This window comes from Ornithorhynchus anatinus, chromosome 17 (genome assembly GCF_004115215.2).
Source record: "Ornithorhynchus anatinus isolate Pmale09 chromosome 17, mOrnAna1.pri.v4, whole genome shotgun sequence".
In the NCBI taxonomy this organism is placed as follows: domain Eukaryota; kingdom Metazoa; phylum Chordata; class Mammalia; order Monotremata; family Ornithorhynchidae; genus Ornithorhynchus; species Ornithorhynchus anatinus.
This window is the reverse complement of record NC_041744.1, coordinates 14608290-14630812: the sequence shown is the minus strand read 5'-3', so window position 1 is coordinate 14630812 and position 22523 is coordinate 14608290. Positions and strand designations below refer to the sequence as shown.

The 22523-nt window shown below is 50.4% G+C and overlaps 1 protein-coding gene across 8 annotated transcripts in view; it reads left to right on the top strand.

The window, feature by feature from the left end:
- The window catches only part of ACACA (acetyl-CoA carboxylase alpha), a 258984-nt gene that overhangs the window by 36130 nt on the left and 200331 nt on the right, over nt 1–22523 (top strand). For 7 of the 8 annotated variants that reach the window (XM_029082675.2, XM_029082678.2, XM_029082676.2 and 4 more), the window contains one exon: nt 888–1146. In XM_029082675.2, coding sequence (XP_028938508.1) covers nt 914–1146 — 233 coding nt within the window. In that variant the 5' untranslated portion in view covers nt 888–913. Of the gene's footprint in view, nt 1–887; nt 1147–14300; nt 14427–22523 lie in introns of those variants that run through there. The other variant, XM_029082681.2, reaches the window with a different exon arrangement.

Sequence of the window (22523 nt, the reverse complement as noted above, 5' to 3'; positions counted from 1 at the left end):
CAAATAACATTATTATTGTCATTGTTATTAATAATAATAAATTTAATAGCATTATATGCAAATGTAATGAAAGAAACCCTGAAGTAAAACAAAAGATAAGATTGTTTTCTAACCTTGTTGGAATTCACAAAGAAATAGAATTGTTCTTGCATTTACTTCAAGGGTTTGTATGAGGGAAAATTTGAGGTCACAAGAACAAAACTGGTGCATTTTTATTTTTTAAGCCAAATACTTAGCAATAATAAAGCTCGTTGCGGGCAGGGGATGTGTATGCTTATTGTTGCATTGTAATCTCCCAAGCGTTTAGTATAGTGCTGTGCACACATTAAGCGCTCAGTAAGTACGATAGAATGAATAAATAATTCTGCTGTTTGTTAAGTGCATAATATGGGGCAGGCATGTAGTAACGCGTGTAATAAATAATCCCCAAAGTAGTTTTGGGCTTGGCATTTTTTCCCCCAGGAACTTTCAGCTGGGCTCCAGGAGGGTTCATAAGTTGCAAGAGAAAGGGAAGGGCTCCTGAGCAGGATGTGATAAATTGGACAGCTACTAAATTGTTGAGGGAAATGGAAGGGACCAGTTTCTTAAAGACTTGATTTTTGGAGAGGGAGAGAGATTTCCCTGGAAAATAAAAGCAAGTTTTTATAATTTAGTACAAAAGTAGATTCTGTGACCCCAATCTCATCAGGTTTTTTGGAAAACAAAGGCACTTCCGTAGCCAGAAATAATATTTCTAGAATCCCGGTTCATGTGCTAGTGCCAGGTGCCTAATGTCTACAAGAGTTAAGAGTTGCCAGAAAGGAATCCCCTTGAACTGTTCCTCGCGCCTAGCGGTAAATGTCCTGCCTCTGATTTGCTCACTCGGGCCGTTGTGTTTTTCCCCGAAGCTCTGAGGGCCCATTTTGAAAGGATCATGGACGAACCATCTACTTTGACCAAGCCCCTGGACCTGAATCAGCACTCTCGCTTCATAATTGGCTCCGTGTCCGAAGATAACTCGGAGGACGAGATCAGCTCCTTGGTGAAGCTCGACTTGCTGGAAGAAAAGGAGGGGTCCCTGTCGCCGGCTTCCGTCTCCTCGGACACCCTGTCCGACCTGGGGCTCTCCGGCCTCCAGGATGGCCCCGGTCTGGCTGTGCACATGAGGTAAGAGAGCGGCGGCGGACGGATTTTCACATCCTGCTGATCTCGTAGATTTAGTTTCCAGTGGTCAGGTACACTCGCTGCGGAAAGGTCGCTTGTGCGTCCCTGTCTGTTTTTCGAGAGGAGTGAATCAGATGAGTGCTCTGCAAGTAGTAAATGCTCGGTAAAGAACACCGACTGAATGGAGAAATGGGGGACTTTTTCATTACGCTGGAGGATCGCTTTGGTGAGACGCCGTCACCTCCTGCAGATAGACCCGAGGGCGTGATATTTGGCTCTCGGGTCACCGGGATCAAAGTGGTTGGAACTATTCTGTCGACTGATCGGGGGGGTGTGGGTGTGTGTTAGCTCTATTATAGTAATAGTAATAATTGTGGTATTTAAGTGCTTATTGTGTGCTAAGCACCCTACTAGGCGCTGGGGTTAGAGCAAATCGGGTTGGAGACAGTCCCTGTCCCGTGTGGGGCTCGCAGTCTCAATCCCCCTTTTACGGATGAGGTGACTGAGGCATAGAGAAGTCAACTGACTGCCCAGGGTCACACGGCAGACGTGTGGCAGAGCCGGGATTAGAACCCATGACCTTCCGACTCCCAGGCCGGTGCTCCATCCACTACGCCATGCTGCTTCTGAGTATTGATCGTCTTATCTATTCATCTGCATAAATACATACACATGAATTTCTATCTGTTCATATTATATATACAGGGATTTTATATAAATGCATATATGCGTGTACGTGTGCGTATAGATGTTCGTCTAGATGTTTATGTCTCTCCGCCCTTGGGTTCTGTAGGAGACATCGGTGATGGTCAAATTCATCATTGGGTTCACGGGAAACTGAATATGCCAACGCGGGAGCTCAGCCCTACCCAGTTGTACACACACGAAGACTGTCTCTCGTGTTATTGTTATCATGGTGTTTGTTAAGCGCTTACTCCGTGCCGGGCGCTGTTGAAGCGCTGGGGTAGATACCAGTCAATCAGGTCGGGCACAGTCCCCGTCCCACACAGGGATCACAGTCCAAGTGGAGTGGACGTGTTGGTTGCTTTCAGTGGCCGGTGCTGGCCCCATCTTTCAGCTCCGACGAGGCTACCGAATTGCAGTGGCCGCTGCTCTTGGCGATTGACCTCCCACCCCGGTTTTCAGTCGAGCCACAGCATTGTCTGAGGCCTTATTTTACCGTGCCTTGAAAACGTTTCCTCCGCCCTCCACGTCTTTGTTTTCCCGTCTCAGCTCTTCCTATAGTAACGGCTCGAGTGTCTGGCTGCCGTCTCTTTTCCCGACATGCCCACCCCTCCCCGCCGGAGCAGTCGTGTCGTTGCGAGCATAGCCTCGATGCCAGGTGACTGACTTTGTCCCGGGACTTTGGTGCTTGTTGCTATTTGCTGCTCGGTGCGGCCCGTAGGTAAGCGACGCCGACGGGAACCGCTCAGGGAAGCGGCTGCGGCGGCTGTGCTCTCCCAAGCGCTTAGTTCGGTGCTTTGTACACAGTAAGCGCTCAGTAGGAGTAATAATTAATAATAATCTGGCTTGGAGACCTGGACTCCCTACGTAGAGTAGCTTAGGCAGACCAGCAGGTGTGTAGACCCTTAATTTTGTCTGGATCCTAATATGCTGCTCCCACATCCTCACTCTCTCCTCGAAAATGTGCCGGGTGACTTGATTTCATTTTCTCCTTCCCTGTCTCTCTTCGGTCAGGACATGAAAAATGAGAAACGATAACGATAAAAATTGTGGGATTTTAGCACTTACTCTGTGGCTTGCACTGTAGTAAGCACTGGGGTGGATACCGGCCAGTGGGGTTGGACACAGTCGTTGTCCCACGTGGGGCTCACGGTCTCCGTCCCCATTTTGCAGACGAGGTATCTGAGGCCCAGAGAAGTGAAGTGATCTGCCCAAGGTCACCCAGCAGACAAATGCAATTGAATGAATGGATGAACGAAGGGGCGGGGCCGGGATTAGAACCCGTGTCCTTCTGACTCCCAGACCACTGCTCTGTTCTCTCTGCTTACGGACGAAGATGTCTGACAGAGGAAGACAGAAAAGTTGATGGGTTAACTCCGGTTAACCCGGAGTGAATCTGGAAGGGTGAAGGCACTGGATTTTCAATCGAGTTTAGAAGGAGTAAAAGATCATTAGATGGCCGAGAGGAGGGGGAGTTCCAGGTATGGGGACTGGCGTAGGGACTGACATCTAAAGAGGTCAGCGTTGATGAGTGTAGGCAGGGAACGCACCTGTCATATTGTTATGGTGTACTCTCCCAGGTGCTTGGTAAGTGCTCAATAAATGCGATCGATTGATTGATGGTTTCCTCCACCGAGTCAGACAGCTTGACTAGGTCGGGTATAACAAGGGTTTGATCTCTGCTTGCAAATTTTCATCTGGGGAGAGGATAAGTGGCGAAGGCAGAGAAGCGGCGCGGTTCGATGGAAATAACACGGGCCCGGGAATCGGAGGAACTGCGTTCTAATCCGGGCTGTGTCGATTGTCGTGTGACCTTGGGCAAGTTACGTAACTACTCTGTGCCCCAATTACCTCCTCTGTAAAATGGGGCTCAAATCCTCCTCCCTCCACCTTAGACCGCGAGCCCCATGTGGGACCGGGAGCGTATCCAGCCTGGTTAATTTGTATCTACCCCAGCACTTAGTACAGTGCTCGACCCGAAGCTCTTAACAAAAATCATGTTTTAAAAAAAGGAATCCTGGCTCTAATAGAATTTGTAGTACTTTATACCGCCAGAGTGTGTGTGTGTTTTCACTCTATTTTTTGGAAAGAACCTGACTCAGAATTAGGGAGCGGTCTTCCTTCTGTCTGTCCGGATACAGCGTGGTTGCGATGTTGGAAGAAATAGTCCTGAGCATGTGTCCGGTGTCAGACGCTGTGTGAGCTCCCCCGACACTGAGTCGGTAGAGACGGAGGGAAAAAGAGTGAGGGAAGGGCTTCAGAGCTACTGGGTTAGGATGCTTCTCTCCCCCCTCAAACCCCAGCCTCTGGAGCTGAGACCCCTGAAGCGGCCCAGGCGTGGAAGCTCCTCGTTCGCATGAGAGGGGGATTTCAAAGAAACCTGGGCTAAAAGCATGGTGTTAGGTGACCTGTACCAAGAGCGTCGCTGCCGTCTGGTTGGAGAAGACAAAATAAAATGGAGGATGACATGACTTAATGATGAATTGGATATAGAGAGTGAAGCAAAGATTTCTTTGAAAGTTGTTCTTGGTACTAGGAGGATGGTGGTACCACTGACAGTCCTTCTAGATTGTTAGCGCGTTACGGGCAGGGCACACGACTGCTAAGCGTACTCTCCCAAGAGCTTAGCATGGTGCTCTGCAAACAGTAAGCGCTCAGTAAATACCATTGATTGATTAGTGATTGACGGTAGTGGGGAACATGGGAAGCGATTTTGAGTCTGGCAAGAGCAGAAAGTTTGTCGTTTCGGTCTGTGGTTCAGTCCCGGAGGAATGGAAATAGTCCAGGCGTACCACGATGCTAAATGGCGAGAGAGAGATGAGGTTCCAATGTGCTCGTACCGAACTAGAAGCGGAATATTTAATTGGGAACGCTAGTTACCGTCATTACTGTTTGCTAGCATTTTATTAAGTACCCACAGTGTGAGGTGCCGACACCTATGATAACCTTCGAGTTCCTTGGATGAGAGAGTAAAGATAACTATGAGTTTCCGTTGTTGTTATTCTTTTAGCGCATCTGGTTATTACGAGTCGTAAAACCACCTGGCCCCATTTAACAAATCTAGGAGCAGCCACAGACTCTTTCGTGAATTCCAAATTTAGGTCTGGTGGGGTTTGACTAGCCACCCCTTCATTTTAAGTAATAGTAACAACACTAATAAATCATAATAATAAATGTGGTATTTGTTAAAATAATTACTACGGGCCAGTCCGTGTTCTGAGCACTGGGATAGATGAAAGTTAATCAGGTCAGACACCGTCCCGATACCCCATGGGGTTCGCCGTCTAAGTAGGAGGGAGAACAGAGAAGCAGCGCGGCTCAGCGGTAAGAGCCCGGGCTCGGGAGTCAGAGGTCATGGGTTCGAATCCCTGCTCTGCCAATCGTCAGCTGTGCGACTCTGGACAAGTCATTTTACTTCACTGTGCTTCAGTTACCTCATCTGTAAAATGGGGATTAAGATGGCGAGCCCCATGTGGGACAACCTGATTACCTTGTGTGTCCCCCCCCCCCCAGTGCTTAGAACGGTGCTTGCGCACGGTAAGCGCTTAACAGATGCCGTCATTATTATTATTATTATTATTGTTGCACCCCCATTTTACAGAGCGGGAAACTGAGGCAAAGATAAGTCACATGGTTATCCAAGGTCATATAACACAGAGACTATCGGTCTCATCCAAGATGGCATTTTGTGTGTTTTTTATGAACCCGGGTCTCCGTGGGGAGTGTCTGCTTCGAATTTCTTAAATCGGTTGATCCGGGGGGGTAGTAGGAGAAGAGAATGGAGAGGTAAGAGGGAAGTTGAAGACAACGTCCACAAGGCGCCTTCCCCATTTTTCCTGTTACAAGAACGATTCTCCTTCCATCCCTCTTGTTCTCCCCTCAAAGCCTCTCTAACTCCAAGCAGTGGCCCCTGCAGGGTAGGTGACATAATCAAAACCCAGGAAAAAAGTGACAATTAGGGCAGGAGCAAGAGGGGTACAGAATGGGCAGGGCCCATTTCCTTCAGCTGAGGCCGCTCCCCAGAGCGGATACTTTGCACTGCTCCGGGGAGTGGGTCGATGGCAAAATGAACTGACCGTTTTTTTTCCAAAGGAAAGTCAGCGGACAGGGAAGCCTGTTACTTTGGGGCCCAGTGGCCCGAGTAAACAGTAGGTCCACTCAAGGCCTCGCTGGTGGTCGGTGAGCGAGCCACCCGTTCCTTTTCAATGGACTGCCCGTCTGCTGCCCGTCAAAGAAGTTAATGGTAACCCGAAGGGGCTTTTGGAAAGGCGTTTCGTTCATTCACTCGTTCGGTCGTATTTATCGAGCGCTAACCGTGTGCAGAGTACCGTGCTAAGCGCAAGGGAAAGTACAATACAACAATAAACAGTGACATTCCCTTCCCACAGTGAGCAAAATGGCGAGTCATGGGTAATATTTACTGAGTGGCGCCCGTGTGCGGAGCCGTGCCCCGGGGGCTTGCGGAAGTATGAGAAATTAATAGATATCATCCCTGCCCTGGAGGAGTTTACAGTCTAGTTGGGGAGACAGACAGTAAAATAGATGGCAGATAGCAGAAAGTAAGGGAGTATGTGAGATGTGTACATGGGAGGTTGTGAATACTTAAGTGCTGAGAAGCAGCGAGGCCCAGCGGAGGGTGAACGGGCCGGGGAGTCGGAGGACCTGGCTTCTAATCTTGGCTCTGCCGCTCGTCGGCTGTGACACCTTGGGTGAGTCACTTAACTTCTCTGTGCTTCGGTTTTCGCATCTGCAAACTGGGGATTCAGTCCCATTTTAACCCACTTAGACTGTGAGCCTCAGATGAGCCAGGGACCGGGTCACGAGCTAGGGGACGATGCTGGGCACATAGTGAGGGCTTAACAAATACCATTATCACCCTTATTTTTAATAATCATTATTTAGTAAGGATGAGTACTAAAGTGGCTGTTGGGGCTGTATAAAATGGGGAGATGCCAAATGGTTGGGGGAAGGCCTACCGAAGGAGATGCGATTTTAGAAAGGCCCTGAAGTTCGGGAGAGCCGTGGCCTGTCTGACGCAAAAGGGCAGAGAGTTCCAGTTCCAGGAAGAGACAAGAACAAAGCAAGTAGACGAATTTCAAAGAAACCGGGAGGGAGAGCTGGCTTGTAATGGGAAAAGAGAGTGGATAAGCAGGAGGGAGAGATCGTTGGTGGGTTTTAAAGCCAATGGTCAGGAACTTCTGAATCTCCCCCCGATTAGACTCTCCCCTGATTAGACTGTGAGCCCGTCAAAGGGCAGGGACTGTATCTGTTACCGACTTGTACATTCCAAGCGCTTAGTACAGTGCTCTGCACGTAGTAAGCGCTCAGTAAATACTGTTGAATGAATGAATGAACTTCTGCTCGATGTGAAGGGTATTGGGGTCTCCTGCCCCCTGTAAGCTTGTTGTGGGCAGGAAATTTATTGTCATATTATACTCTCACGTGCTTAGTACAGTGCTTCGCACACAGTAAGTGCTCAATAAATACCACCGATTGATAAAGGAGATCAGTCATCCCCCTCCCCGACCCAGGAAGATTAGAATAGCGGAAGATCAGAGACGGTGGTTAGGAGAGAGGTCTTCTGATCTTCCGCTATTCTAATCCTCCTGGGTCGAGGAGGGGGATGGCCGATCTCCTTTATCAGTCGGTGGTATTTATTGAGCACTTAGAATGTGCGGAGCCCTGTACTAGGCGCTTGGGAGATACAAGAGAACTGGTAGATATAGTCTCTGCTCACAAGGAGCTCACAGAGTGTCCAGAGGGGGAGACGGACGTTAATATAAAATACATTACGTAATATTACATTACATATTTTATAATATAATACGTTATATTCTTTTACAAATTCAGGATGTGTTCTAAAGTGCTGTAAGGCTGATTGTGGCTTGGATGCCAAGTGCTTTAGCCACCCCATCCCCATGCTGGACACATTTAAGTAATACTGATAGTGGTCCAAGTAGCCCTGTGTAGTGTCCCAGGGAGTGGCAACAGGATGGTTGGAGAAAGAGAGAGATAATAATGGTATTTTGTTAAGCACTTACTGTGTGCCAAGCACTGTTCTAAGCACTGGAGTAGACATTAGGTAATCAGGTTGCCCCACGTGGGGATCACAGTCTTAATCCCCATTTGACGGATGAGGTAACTGAGGCACAGAGAAGTTAAGCGGCTTGCCCAAAGTCACGTAGCCTATTAGCGGCAGAGCCGGGATTAGAACCCACAACCTCTGACTCCCAAACCCGAGCTGTTGCCGCTAAGCCACGTGGCTGCCCTCCTTCACGTTCATCCTAATCTGTATGCGGGCATCATTTCTAATTTTTCTCCAGTTTTTCCCTCACTTTCCCTGGAGCAACCCACCGTGGACATTTCATCCAGGAACATATCCAAGCCCCTCTCGAATCTCGAATGCTGTCTTCAGCCTTTACGGGCTTCCTGGAAAGCCCCATCCCCTGGCCGAAGTTGTTCCTTTTTGTTTGATTTGGCCCGCCCACCTCCAGTCTTCAGTGGATTTTCTCTCAATGAGAATTGGGGATTTGGTGAACAACAATTCCATCTTTGTCCTATCCATATTGTTTATAGTTCTGTAAAGACAGAACTATTCTTTTTGCCTTCTTTTCTAGCTCCTCCCACCAACGCCTCTACACACACATATATACAATCTCTCTCTCTCTCTCTCTCTCTCTCTCTCTCTCTTTCTCCCTCTCTCTTCTCCCCGCCAACCCCCCGCCCGGTGGCCAACATCTTTTTGACCTCCTTTAGCTGCTGGTGATTTGAAGAAACAAATAACATGCCCATACCGAAACCTGTTTGGTGAGGAACCCAAGGACTGCCCTCGCCAAGGACTATTTAGCTAATTATTTTAATGTTGTTATTTTGGCCAGTTGAAATTGTAGCTTAGGGTTGCTCGTAAAGCATTCTTATTATTCTATGGCTCCATTTCTCTCCCTTGGTTTGGAAGCCTCTGGGGGGCAGGGAACTTAGCTCAGTGCTTGGCACGTAGTAGATACCCTAACTATCTAAGAGACCTGAGCTTGGGACACTAAAGGAAGCTACAGATCACTTTAAGGATATGTGGACGCACAGGCACGAGAGTCAGAGAAGGGGAGCGGCGTAGAAAGAGGACTAGGAGAAAGACAAGAAGAAAGGAAGGGAAACCAGAAATGGAGAGTGAACGAGAAGCCCGTTATCCATCTAAGCAGGCAGAGAGAGGTTTTTTCTGAAGATGAGCTGTGATTCAAAGGCCTGGATGCTTAGAGTTTCGTTACAACGGGAATTATCAGTTGTCCTCAGTACTTTTGACGCGTAGCAGATTTTCATACGTTTGAATTTGATACGGTATTTTCAGCTATTGGCTTTCGAAGCGATGCGAGAGTGTCACCGTGGCATACTAGAAAGAGTACAGGACTAGAAATCAGGAGAACTGAGTTCTGCTGGTTCTCTACTGAGTTCTCCTGGCTACCCGCTTGTCCTGCTGTGTGCGTTGGGGCAAGTCACTTAAGTCCTGGGGGCTTCAGTTTCCTCTTCTGTAAAATGGGGATTCAGTACCTGTTCTCCCTCTTACTTGTGAGCCCTATCTGGAGCAAGAAGCGTGTCCCACTTATTATATTATACGTACCCCACCCCTTACGGTGCTTGACATTTAGTAGGTACTTAGCAGATAGCACGACTCTTATTATTAGCGGGTCGAGTTATTGTTTTTTCCGCGTAAGTGATAAGGCAGGTGTTGTGATTTGTGCCAATATGTGCCGGTCTTACTTCAGACGTATTTCAGAGCAGTATGATCCTGTGAACTGTAGCATATAGCAGCGTGATTAGACTACAGGGATTCAGCCTGGAGTTCCGGGCAACTCGGTGGCTTGGCCTGAGCTCTTTGGCTTTGGAACAGATACAGCGACGGAGAATAGAAGGGACACTCAGGGCAGGAGGGAGTTTGTGTCACTCGGCCAAGGCCTCCTTCCCGTTACCGAAAACGAAAATCCCGGAAGGCTGGTAAGATGGCCGACGTGCGACGTGGAGCTCGAAAAGCCACGTGGTTGGTGAGGACGGAGCCCAATTTGTTGAAGCTTGTTGGGAAAACATGGGAGTTAACATAATTTAATAATAATAATTGAATTTAAGCACTTACTATGTGCCAAGCACTGGTCTAAACGCTGGGGTGATATAAGGGAATCAGGTGGGACACGTGGGGCTCACAGTCTTAATTCCCATTTTACAGATGAGGAAACCGAGGCACAGAGAAGTGAAATGATTTACCCAAGGTCACACATCGGACAAGTGACGGAGCCGGGATTAGAACCCACGACCTCTGACTCCCAGGCCCGTGCCCTTGCCACTAGGCCATGCTGTTTCTCGGGCCCTCCCGCGATCTGACCCTCTTTGTTCGGACCGGGCGAGCTCATGAAGCAGGTGACTGGCATAAAAATCTGAGCCCCTGCAGGGATATTCAAGTGGTTTTCAGAGGAGGCAGACATCACGGTCTCGGGCCCGGCCTTGGGCCACGTTTGCTCTGGTGAAACAGGACGACCTCTTCCTAATCCGATTAGTAACCGGACAGGAAGACCTCTTAATCCGATTAGTAACCACCAGCTGGTTGAGGAAGACGTTAGGAAGCGAGGTATCGGGTGGTGGACTTTTGCTGCTTCTCTGTTGAGCGTTTGGAGGCAGATGGCTTGGCCATTTTCACCTGCCCGTGGTCACTCTGTAGCCAAGATGCGGCCCGATTGGGCGTAAAGCACAGCGCTACTCCGCACACATCGGCTGCGCTAGGTTAGCGACGCGGGGCGGCTTGATCAGCGGCGCCCTGGGCTCTGAGAGAATCCCAAGCAGGTCCCGCCGACTCACTCAGCCGTCGCGTGCGATGTCCGACGGAGGGCGGAGGGGAGGAAGGTTTGCCCCGTGGTGAGGTCACTCGCTGCAGCCGGTCACCGTTGAGGGTGGAAAACAATTTCTGGACATCCTGCCCTTGTGATTCGTAACCTGTGAGATGCGCCCCGAATGGGTTAAAAGACCTCATCTGAGTTGTAGCCTCGAGCCAGTGAATGCTCTCTACTTGCTAACGGTAATAACTATGGTATTGGTTAAGCGCTTACTACGTACAAGGCACTGTTCCGAGCGCCGGGGTAGATCCAAGATAGTTGGGTAGGACACAGTCCCTGTCCCACACGGGGCTCGCAGTCTTAATCCCCATTTTAAAAATGAGGGAAGTGAGGACAGAGAAGTGAAGTGACTTGCCCCAGGTCACACAGCAGACAAGTGGCGGAGCCGGGATTAGAACCCACGCCCTTCCGCCTCCCGGCCCCGGGCTCTACCCACTAGGCCATGCTGCTCCTATGCCAGTCTGTTTGGTCAACAGCTTTATTTGGGAACAGTTTGAAACTGTTGCCCGTTGGTATGCTTAGCGCGTGTATAAAATCGGTGGGAGATGCTGTTCGTGGGACAGTGCAAGAAGACTTTTGGCAGGGAAAGGAAGACTGAGCTCCCTTGGCTTGCACTTGTCCCTGGTGAGTCGGTATCCCTCAACTCCATTTTTGTCAGAGAAACGAAGGCCAGAGGGTGAGAAGGTAACTCTCGCGAGACTGGCCCGCATTAGAGCTCCTATCCGCTCCTTGAGGGGTTTGGGAGGATTAACGAGAGAGTCCTTGTAAAACGAGCTTACTTTCGGAGAGAAAACATCAAATATTCATGTCGTTTGCCCATGACTGCAATTATATTGCATCCTAGGAGGGAAAACGACTGTACGGAGAGCAGTGTTTGAGATGTTCACGTGCGTGCTTATTGTTGGCAGATGACTTCTGGGACCTGAAAGGAGAGAAAATTGGAGTACCCCCCAGCTGAGAGCAGCCGCCCTCCCCTCCCGCGATTGAGCGGGCTCCGTGGAGCCGAGGGATAATTTAGGACAGGAGATGGGCCTCGAACTCTCGCTGTCGCTGAAGACCTCACTCTACTGCCCGGATCATTTTTCTACAGAATTGTTCGGGACACGTTTCTCTAGTTCTCCGCTGGTTGCCCTTCCGCCCCCGCGTCAACCAAAAACTCCTCACCGCTGGCTTCAAAGCACTCAATTACCTTGTCCCCTCCTGCCTCACCTCCCTGCTCTCCTACTACAGCTCGGCCCCCAGGCAGGATTGGTACCCGATTAATAAGTAACTGATCCTTTGCAGCGTTCTGCAGGCACCTGGGATTTGTCTCGACAGCTTGCTGACTGGGTACACACTGGAGAGCGGGAGAATGGATGAAGCTGCCCGGGTTGAATTGAGTTAATGCCCCCAGACATCGTTTTGTCGGTGACCAGGCGGGTTTTGAAACGTCTGATGGTCCAAAGCTTTCAGCCCTCCCCCTTTTGTCTCTAGTTCCACACGGTGGCTCCCCCGCCCCCCCCCCCCCGCTTCCTCATCCTACCTAAGGCATCCTGGTTCCTCTGTTACCATTTAGTCCCAGCCGTATTTCCACGGCAGACTTGACGCCTTTCCTCCTCCTCCTCCTCCAACCCATTTAATCCAGTCTCCCTCTTGCGAGACATCCAGCCTCCTTCCTGCCAAAATGAACGGACTTTTTCCGTGCTTAAACTGGATCAGGCCCCTCTTTCTCTTGAATACTTTCCTATCGTTATTATAATAATAATGTTGGTATTTGTGAAGCGCTTACTATGTGCAGAGCACTGTTCTAAGCGCTGGGGTAGACACAGGGGAATCAGGTTGTCCCACGTGGGGCTCACAGTCTTCAACCCCATTTTACAGATGAGGTAACTGAGGCCCAAAGAAGTGAAGTGACTTGCCCACAGTCACCCAGCTGACAAGGGCAGAGCCGGGATTCGAACCCATGACCTCTGACTCCAAAGCCCGGGCTCTTTCCACTGAGCCACGCTGCTTCTCATTTTTATTATTTTTTTTTTATGATTGATATAATAAGAGTATGAACAACTGAGGCATTTGTCAGTTGCACTAAACACTGAGGTAGGTACAAGATAATCAGGTTGGACACAGTCTCTGTCCCTCGGAGAGTTCACTGTCGAAGCGGGAAGGAGAGCAGGTCTTACCCTATCTCGCCTTGATGGCTGTATCAAGCCTCCTTGCTGACCTTCCCGCCTTCTCTGTCTGCCCACTCCAGCCCATATTTCACTCCGCCGCCTGGCTCATTTTTCTACGAAAACGGTCAGGCCATGTGTTCTCACTCCTCGGGAACCTCCAGCGGTTGCCCGCCCAGCTCCGCAACAGACAGAAACCCCTTACCGTCGGCTTTAAATCACAGTCACCTTGCCCCCTCCTACCTCACTTCCCCGACTTCCTACTGCGACCCAGCCCGCACACTGCACTCCTCTAATGCCAACCTTCTCGCTGTTTCTCGATCTCGCCCTCCCTCTTCATGTCTGACGGACAATTACCCTCCCCACCTTCAAAGCCTTATCGAAGGCCCGTCTCCTCCAAGAGGCCTTCCGTGACTAAGCCCTCCTTGCCCCTCCTCCCACTCCCTTTATTCACATCCCCGCCCAGCCCCGCAGCGCTTATGTACGCATATTGACGCTTTTCCCCCTCTAGGCTGTGAGCTCGTTGTGGGCAGGTGATCTGTCTGTTATTTTTATATTGCACTCTCCCAAGGGCTTACTACAGGGCTCTGCACACAGTAAGCGCTCAATAAATAGGTTTGACTGACTGGAAAGGGTCAAAGGAGAAAGAGGAGAAGCAGGAGAAAGAATTTAGGAGGGGGGAAGAGCGGGAAGAGTGCTCGCCGTCCCTCTCTACACTGTGCTGCTGTGATCACCTGAGTGGGAGCGGCTCTGCCGGACCAGCTCCGGGCAGGTCAGCGGTCCAGCGGCTGTAGCCGTTTCTGCCCGAGCGGTGACCTGTATGGGGACCCCGACTCTGCCCGTCCTAAATCTCCGCTCTTTTCAAAATTCCCAGCAGTGACACGTGCCCTCTCCTCTCCCACCTCTCCTTAGCAGTGCAAGGACCTGACACTGTCATGGTTTGGCAATGTTCTGGATCTCGGGTGCAGTCTCTGGGATTACCTGTTCACGTGAGGGTTGTTCCCCCCCCCCTAAAACTTCTGGACCCCTCTTTGTCCATCCGGATAGTATCCTAAACTTCGTTCCCCTTCCGTCCAGGGCCGGGCCGTCACGTGCTCCTGACATTCAGGGCAAAGCGACGCGGCTTTCTTCCAGGGGTGACGGGAGGAAGTGACCAGCGTCCCCCAGTTGTTTAACCTTTCAGCATTTTCTCTCCTCCCGGACTACCTTCCACGCCTCTCCCTCCTCCCCACAAAGCCTGCTCTTTGATGAATGAGCCAAATGTCGGGGGTGAGAGAGGCTGAGGAGGAGGGCGGTGGAGGTTAGATATGGGGGCTACGGTCTGAGGAAATCAGGAAGCACTGCTCTTCCTGCGTGGTTCAGGGAAGACCGGAGGAGAGCGGGAGTCGCTGTATCTCTGTCCTGCTGGGTTTTAGGCAGCTGCAACAAGAGAAGGGGGAGGAGGAGGGGCAGGAGCTGCGGTTTGTGTTTGTTTACGAGCCGGAAATCTGAAGGGAAAAATCTGCAAGTACTTTTGTCTGACTGTTATGGAGGGTTCTGCAGAGCAAAATCGAGAGATGAGATACCACATGCTGCAAAGGTAAGCTAGGTGGGGTGGCGATTCATTCCCTCAGAAGGCGGGAGAGCTTTGACTATAAAGCCCTTACAGGGATAATACGTTCGTCCTTGAACCCAGTGAGTTTTTCTTTTTTTAACTGTCGTGTCCCCCCCCCCCCCCCGGTCCACTTTCTAATGACAACTTGAAAGAAAATGACAACCTTTAAAGATGAAGGAAAGAATCTCACTTTGAATTTGGAGAAATCCTCGACTGGTTTAAAAAAAACCCCAAAGTGAAGATCTCCAGGTGGGGGTCTTGAAGGGCTAAAGGTTACAGCTGTGTCAGAGCGAGGACTGGCATCTAGAGGGTCAGTCGTTCGTATTTACCGAGCGCTTATTGTGTGCCGGGGACTGTACTAAGCGCTTGGGAGAGTACAGTATAACAATAAGCTGGCACATTCCCTGCCCACAATGAGCCTACAGTCTAGAGGACTGCTCTGCCATTAAGCTGCGCTCTGGGCCCGGCTTTTCAAGGAAGAAGTCTCGCTGCTCAGGGGCTTCCTTTCAACCATTCACTCTCTTTCGTCGGCCAGGGGCCGTAGAGCATCCTGTGCTTACCTGGCTCGAACCTGGAACCGATCAATGGGCCAGTGGTATTTATCGAGCCCTTATGATGCAGAGCGCCGTGCTGAGCGCTCGGGGAGAGGCCAGTACAACAGAGGAAGCAGACACGTTCCTTGGTTAGGGATAGCTTTCCCCAACGCCCGTGACCTTTCCATTTTCAAAATGTGTCTCCGGGGCTCAGGAATGGCGCTTGGAGCAGAGTTGGATCCCGGCGAGGGGAGGGCAGCCAGGAACTACTCAACTGCCCTTCACTTGGTGAGCGGCCTTCGAATTATGAGTCATGCCTTGTTAACTCTTCTTCCTCCGGGTTCTGCCGAGAGGGAGACGGAGCGGTCGTCAGTACGTCTCAGTTGCCTCATCCTGCTCCGCTGGGCTCTTCCCGCTTCCGTTCCTGTCCACCGCGTCGAGGTTCGTCTCCCCCACCTCTGACCTTGCTTACGAACCTTTCATTTCTCTCTTCCAGTCGTCCTTATCGTTAGAGTTATTAGAATTACGGTATCCTTCTTAATAAGGATGTAATAATAATGGTGATGTCGATAGACCGCGTAGACTCGCCGTGGACGGGGAACGTGTCGACCGACTCTGTCATGTCGTAGTCTTCCGAGTACTCAGCCCAGTGCTCTGCGTTCATTCAGTCGTGCTTATTGAGCGCTTACTGTGTGCAGAGCGCTGTACTAAGGGCTTGGAAAGTACAGTTCGGCAAAAGTTAGAGACAGTGCCTACCCAACAACGGGCTCGCGGTCTAGAAGTCAGTGCTCGATAAATAGCTTTCGATCGATTGCTATTTGTGGTATTTAAGTGCTTACTAGGGGCTGAGCACTGAGTGCACCGAGGGTTTTCAATTCAGTCCCCGCCTCACGTGGAGCTCACGCCTTTTAGACTGTAAGCCCGTCGTCGGGCAGGAACTGTATCTGTTGCCGAATTGTACGTTCCAAGCGCTTAGTACAGTGCTCTGCACACAGTAAGCACTCAATAAACAAGATTGAATGAATGAATAAGAGCAGGGGAGAGCAGAGGTTACTGCCGCATTTCATAGATGAGAAAACTGAGGCCCAGAGAAGTTAAGTGACTTGCCTAAGACCACACAGCAGGCAGGAGGCAGAGCTGGGATTAGAACCCTGTTCTCCTGACTCTAAGGTGCTTGCCCTCTCCAGTTGGCCGTGCTGCTTCTCTTTAATTCTTGTCTCCTTCCTCCCCACCCTCACAGAGCCGTCAACCTTTTCCGAGACCGTGCAGCCAGCGACTCCTTCGTGCCCCCGATTCACCGTGACATCCCTTTCACTCATGACCCTCTGACTCCCCGGCCCGGGCTCTGTCTTCCGCACCGTGCTGTTTCTCCATGCTGCCTACTATGTGCAGAGCACTCCACAAAGCCCTTGGAGAAGTAGAGTAGACCAGAATTAGCCACGCTGCTTCCCCCGCTCTGGTAGTTGGGGAGCGACATCCTATTTAGTACAGTGTTTCCCATAGCGGTTTCTTACTCGTACTTTCCTTTCTCCTCCAGCTCTCCTAACAGCGGCCCGTTTGGCCCAGGGAGAAGCTTTAGTCAGCTTGTACGTTCTCGACCTAAACGTAGTCTTATTTAAAATCCTACGCCGTTGATCTATTGGAAAGGAAAAGCAGGACGGATAGAGCATGGGCCCGGGAGCCAGAAGGACGTGGGTTCTGATCCGGGCCCAGCCACTCGTCTGCTCCGTGACCTTGAGCAATCACTTCACTCCCTTGCGGGCCACGGACCGTGTCCGACCTGATTATCTTGTACCTACCCCAGCGCTTAGTACAGTGCCTGGCACCCAGTAAGTGCTTAATAAATGCCAGAAGAAAAAAGAATTCATCCACCTGCTTGTGAGGGACCACCCGGCGGGACCCCAAGTTGTGAGGTTAGGGGCAGAGGAGGGCCAGAGTTGGAAGGAATGAGAGGTTTCCTTCTGATTTCTTTTTCTGTTGTCGTTAGGCAGATTGCACAAGCCTAGAGGTTGCCGGTGGTGCTCAGAGGAAAAGCAAGAGACCTGCAATTCTCAGTGCTGCTCGCTCTGAAGACCACCTCTTGTTTTCATTAGGTGTGTCTTACAAATTTACAGATCTACAGACACCCATGATTCATGGTGGAAGCTAGCAGCAAAGCAGAAGACTTTTCATTTCCCTCGTAGGTTTGCTCAAACAACGCATTGTGCCGCGCACTTCGCATTTAGGAATTTTATTCTCATTCTTAGCCTCTCGGGCCATATGCCCAGTCATATGTATATTATTCAGCTGTTTCTTCCTCACCTGTACTTCTCTGTGCTGTAATCTACCATCTTCTCCCCGGCCCCACTATTTGTAACCGTTTTTTTAATGGTATTTGTTGAGCACTGACCAGGTGCCAGGCACTGTACTAAGCGCCGGAGCGGGTAGAAGATAATCAGGTTGGACGCGGGCCATGTCCCGCTTGGGGTTCACGGTCCGAGGCCCGGAGTAGTGAAGTGACCCGCCCTCCGTCGCACGGCAGACAAGTGGCCGAACCGGAATTAGAAACCAGGTCGTTCCGAGTCCCAGGCCCGTGCTCCCTCCACTAGGCCGTGCTGCTTTTTGTCTTTCCGCTCCCCTCAGATTGTGTTCTGCACACAGACATTGCTCCACACACAGGTAACGCTCACTAAATAACCATCGATCGATGGATTAGGTTATAGAGAAGCAACATGGCGTAGTGGTAGAGCCCGGGGCCTGGGAGTCAGAGGGTCATGGATTCTAATCCCAGCTCCCCCCCTTGTCTGCGGCGTGACCTTGGGCAAGTCACTTCGCTTCTCTGGGCCTTAGTTTCCTCATCTGAAAAATGGGAGTTGAGATTGTGAGCCCCAGATGGGACAGGGACTGTGTCCAGTCCAATTTGCTTGTAGCTCTTAGTACAGTGCCTGGCACATAGTAAGCGCTTCAATTCCATAATAATAGTAATTATTATTATTGTAAGGACCTAGAGAAGAGAGAGCTGCCTTTGGTCCTCTTCCAAATGCTTTGGACAGTGCTGGGTACTTATTAGATGTCTAGTACTGTCACGGTTTGACTCTGTGGTGCCCTGTTTTTATTCAGTGGGAAGGGCTGGCCCGTGTCAGTCAATCCATGGGCGCTTATTGAGCGCTTACTGTGGGCAGAGCACTGTAATGAGCACTTGGGAGAGTACAGTAGGTAGTAAATCCGTACTGTTGGCTGACTGTCAGCGATCCCGTAAATTAGGGAAGGTATTCCTAAGGAGAGAGCCTGCCGCTGGGCTGATTTCCACTGCACTTTATCGAAACCAACCGAAGGAGCCAAAGTGAGACTGAACTCCAGGGTTACAAACCAGTGTTTCCCAGGGGAGGGGGCCGGATTAATGTGAGTGAAATAATACAGAGTTCTCTGTGGTTGTGACACCTGATGGATGGTTAGAAAACCTGATTTTTTTTGTCCTGCTGATGTTCCATGCACAGTAGGCTTATCACTTGCCCGTTGCTACTGATTGTTGCTTGACAAAGAGCCTGTTGAACCTGTCGGTTGAAGGACACTAATGGAGAAGGCTAACAGGTTTCTGTTTCTCTTTTTCCCCTCAGCATCTTAGCATCGCTTTTCTTCTCCACTCTAAAGGGACAACTCTTTTAGCTTCAGTAACCCCTTTGAATTTCATCCATTTCCTTTAGTACTGTATACATTCTGTTTATAATTTCCCTTAAACAAGGCTGCCCCTTCTTCTAGCCAGGGTTTCTTAATGATAGGCCACCACTCTCCCAAAACGTTCCGTCCCCTAAACCAGGCGCCCTTCTGCGGCGCTGTAGTTGCAGTTAGTCAGCTGTCACCCTCCTACCTAACTTTGATAGTGTCCCACTACATCCCAACCCACACACTTGGCTCCTCTAAGGCCAGGCTGTCCGCTCTACCGTGACCTTGTCTGTCTCGCTGCCGACCCCTTGCCCACACCTTCCCCTCTGGCCTGGAACTCCCTCCCTCTTTCTCTTCAGCAGGCTAACACTCTCCCCATCTTCAAATCCCTACTGAGTTCAGTATCCCTTCGAAGAGGCCTTCCCTGACTGGCCTCTCGTTTCCCCTCCCTAGTCTTCCTCCCTCCTTCCTGTGTTGCCTCTGCAGGTGAGTCTGTACCCCTTCAGCACTCTGACACTCACCCCACCCCCGGTTCCACAGAGCTCATTGGCTTAAACTACGCCGTTTCCCCGATGGATGATTAATTTTAACGTCCCTCAACCCCATTAGACTGTAAGCGCCTCGTTTGCATGGGTTGTGTCCATTCTGTTGTATTGTACTCTCCCAAGTGCTTAGACGGTGCTCTGCCCACAGTGAGTGCTCAGTAGCCGTGGCTCATCCTTTCTTCTCCTCCCAAGCTGACCTCATAGCTGTTTCCTGCTCTCCTCTCTCCCATTTCCAATCACTTTCTCCTGCTCTCTCTTCAGTCTGAAACAGTTCGCTCGGTCTGAAGTGCTCCTCCCCTCGACCGAAACCTGCCAATTCTCGATCCTCCCCTCTTTCACAGCCCTCCTAAAATACCATTTCCTCCAACTGATGACCGACTGCCCTGACTAATTTACCAAAGCGCCAGGCTTTAAAATAATAACTGTGGTATTTGTTAAGCGGTTACTACGTGTCAAGCGCTGCACCGGGCCCTGGCCTGGCACAAGATGACCAGGTCAAACGCGGTCCCCGTCCCATATGGAGCTAACAGCCTAAGTAGGAGGGGAAATGGGTGTTTCATCCCCATCTTACCGGTGAGGAAACTGAGGGACAAAGAGATTAAGTGACTTGGGGATCGTTACCCAACAGGCAGGAGGCAGAATTGGGATTAGATCCCAGATCCTCTGGACTCCCACGCCTGTGGTATTTCCACCAGGCCAAACTGCGCGACGTCTTGCGTGTCTCTCTTTGTGATCATCCTCGGCGTGTAAAAACCTACATTTGATTGAACGTTTAATTTATACTAACTCCCTTGACCCTCCAGTACCCTCCAGGTATTGTCCCGTATCTCTTTTACTATTACTCTCCACTTCCTCTCCTCCGGTTCTCTCCTCAGAACCCCTTCCACCCCCAGTCTGTCGACTGCCCCTTTCGCTCCACAGAACCGCCCCTCTCTTAAAGTCACCGACGATCTCCTTCTTGCCAGATCCAACGGCTTCTGTTCCATCCTAATCTCCCTAGACCCGTCAGCCGTTTTTGACACCGTGAGCCTCCCCCTTCTCTGGGAAACATTATCTAACCCTGGCTTCACTGCCAACGTCCTCTCCTGGTTCTCCTCCTAGCTCTGTGGCAATGCCTCATTCTCTCTCCTCTGTAGCCAGCTCCCCTGCCTCCCACCCTCTAAAAGCTCAGTTCTGGATCCCCTCCACTTCTCCATCTACACCCACTCCCTTGGAGAACCCATTCACTCCCGTGACTTCAGCTGTCCTCGCTCTCTGGATGATTCCCAGATCTCCCTTTTCAGCTCTGACCTCTGTGCTTCCCCTAGAGTCTCACGTCCTCCTGCCTTCAGACACCTTAAGCTAAAGATTTGCAAATGAGGAAACTCCTCATCTTCCCACCCAAACCCTGCCCTCCGCCTGGCTTTCCCATCACGGTAGACGGCATCGTTACCCTCCGTCTCACAGGCCCGTCTCACCTGCGCATTATCCTCATCTCTCATCATTCAACCCACACATTCAATCTGCCATCAGATTCGTTGGTTCTGCCTTCCAGCATCTCTAGAATCTTCCGTTTCCTCACCCTCCAAACTGTTACCGTGTTGATCCAGGACACTCACCGTAGCCCGCCTTCACCACTTGCTGACCTCCCTGCCTCCTGTCTCTCCCCACTCTCGTCCGTACTTCAATCAGCTGTCCAGATCATTTTTCTAACAAAAAAAAAAAGGGCTTTTGGCCCATGTCTCCCCACTCGACAACTTCAGTGGTTGCCCACCCACCTCCCCGTCAAACAGAAACTCCTTACCATTGACTTTATAACACTGTCAGCCCTCCCACATATCTCACTGATTTCTTTCTACAACCCAGCCCGCCCACTTGAGTCCTCCAAAGCCAGCCTACTCATCGTGCCTCTATCCCGTCTATCTTGCCTCTGTCCCCTTGCCCGGGTCCCGCCTCTGACCTGGAACTCCCTCCCTTTTCAGATGTGACAGACCACCACCCGCCCATCTTCAAAGCCCTTCTAAAATCTCATCTCCTTCCAAGAGGCCTTTCCCAACGAAGCCCCCATTTCTCCAACTCTGTCTCCCTTCTGCCTTTGGATTTCTATCCCTTACGCACTGGATATTCATTCACCCCACCCCCAGCATTCGTGTAGATGTCCTTACATGCCGCCATTTCTCTATCTGCGATTCATTTTAATGCTGGTCTCCACTTCTGGACTGTAAGCTTGTGGGCAGGGGTCGTATCTGTCTACTCGGTTGTACTGTACTCTCGCAAACGCCTGGTAAAATGGTCTGCACCCAGCAGACGCTCAGTAAACGCTATTGATTGATTCCATCGTTTGTAAATGTTTTTGTCAATCTTCCCCCTCCCCACCACCCATTTGTACATTCCAAGCGCGTAGTGCAGTGCTCTGCACATAGTAAAGCGCTCAATAAGTACTGTTGAATGAATGAATGAATAAGCTCTTTGTGGGCAGGAGATGCGCCTTGTGCTTCTGATGTACTTTACCACAGGCTCGTGTACGGCGCGTTATAGTCTGTTGGCGTTTCTTGAATATTACAACTATATTACTAGTATAGCTAGGTCTAGATTTCAGACCTCTCTGGGGCAGGGGTTGGCAGGTCCTGGAAAGGGAAGTCCCTTATGACCCGACGGCTCCTCTGAGCGTGGAGAAGGAATTGCCCATGCACGGAAATCACTGAGTGCTCGCACTGAGGTCAGTTCACAGTAAGCGCTCAATAAATACAATTGAACGAATCGAGGTTCTGCCTTTTACTGAGATCCGAGAGTGAGCGTAGCCGTCATTTTGGGCCCGGCTTTCTGAAATTAAACTCAGACTGACCTAGACCTCCGAGCCCACCCAATACTCCCCTTCTCTAGCCGTGAATTCTTCTTCTGTCCCTTTACCGTTTGAGAGTTTCTTTGAGGAGTCACCTGAGAGTATTTATTGAGCACTTCCTCCAATTAGAGCACTGTGATAATCCCTTGGGAGAGTACATTAGAGTTAGTTGGTCCAATCCCTGCCCCCCCCCCCGGAGTTTATAATCTAACGGTGGAGACCGAGCCTAAACTGTATTGCACTTGGGGAGTGGCACGGTTTAAAAATATGGGCATTGAATGCTATGGGGGCAACGGGTCAGGTGGAGTGTCCAAGTCTGTGGGTGAGGTGATGGGAAAGTATAGAAGTGACATGAAGGCAGGAGGGGGGGAAATGGGGTGGGGAGATGGAAGATTCATCAGGGAGTGATTCCTCGCTGTTTTGTAAAACATTGATTTTTTTTTTCCCATTAGGCTGAAAATAACCTCTCTCTTATTTCCGTGAGAAACATCTGTCCCCTTGTCTTTTCATCTCCCGTTTGTTTATAGATGTAAACCAGGAA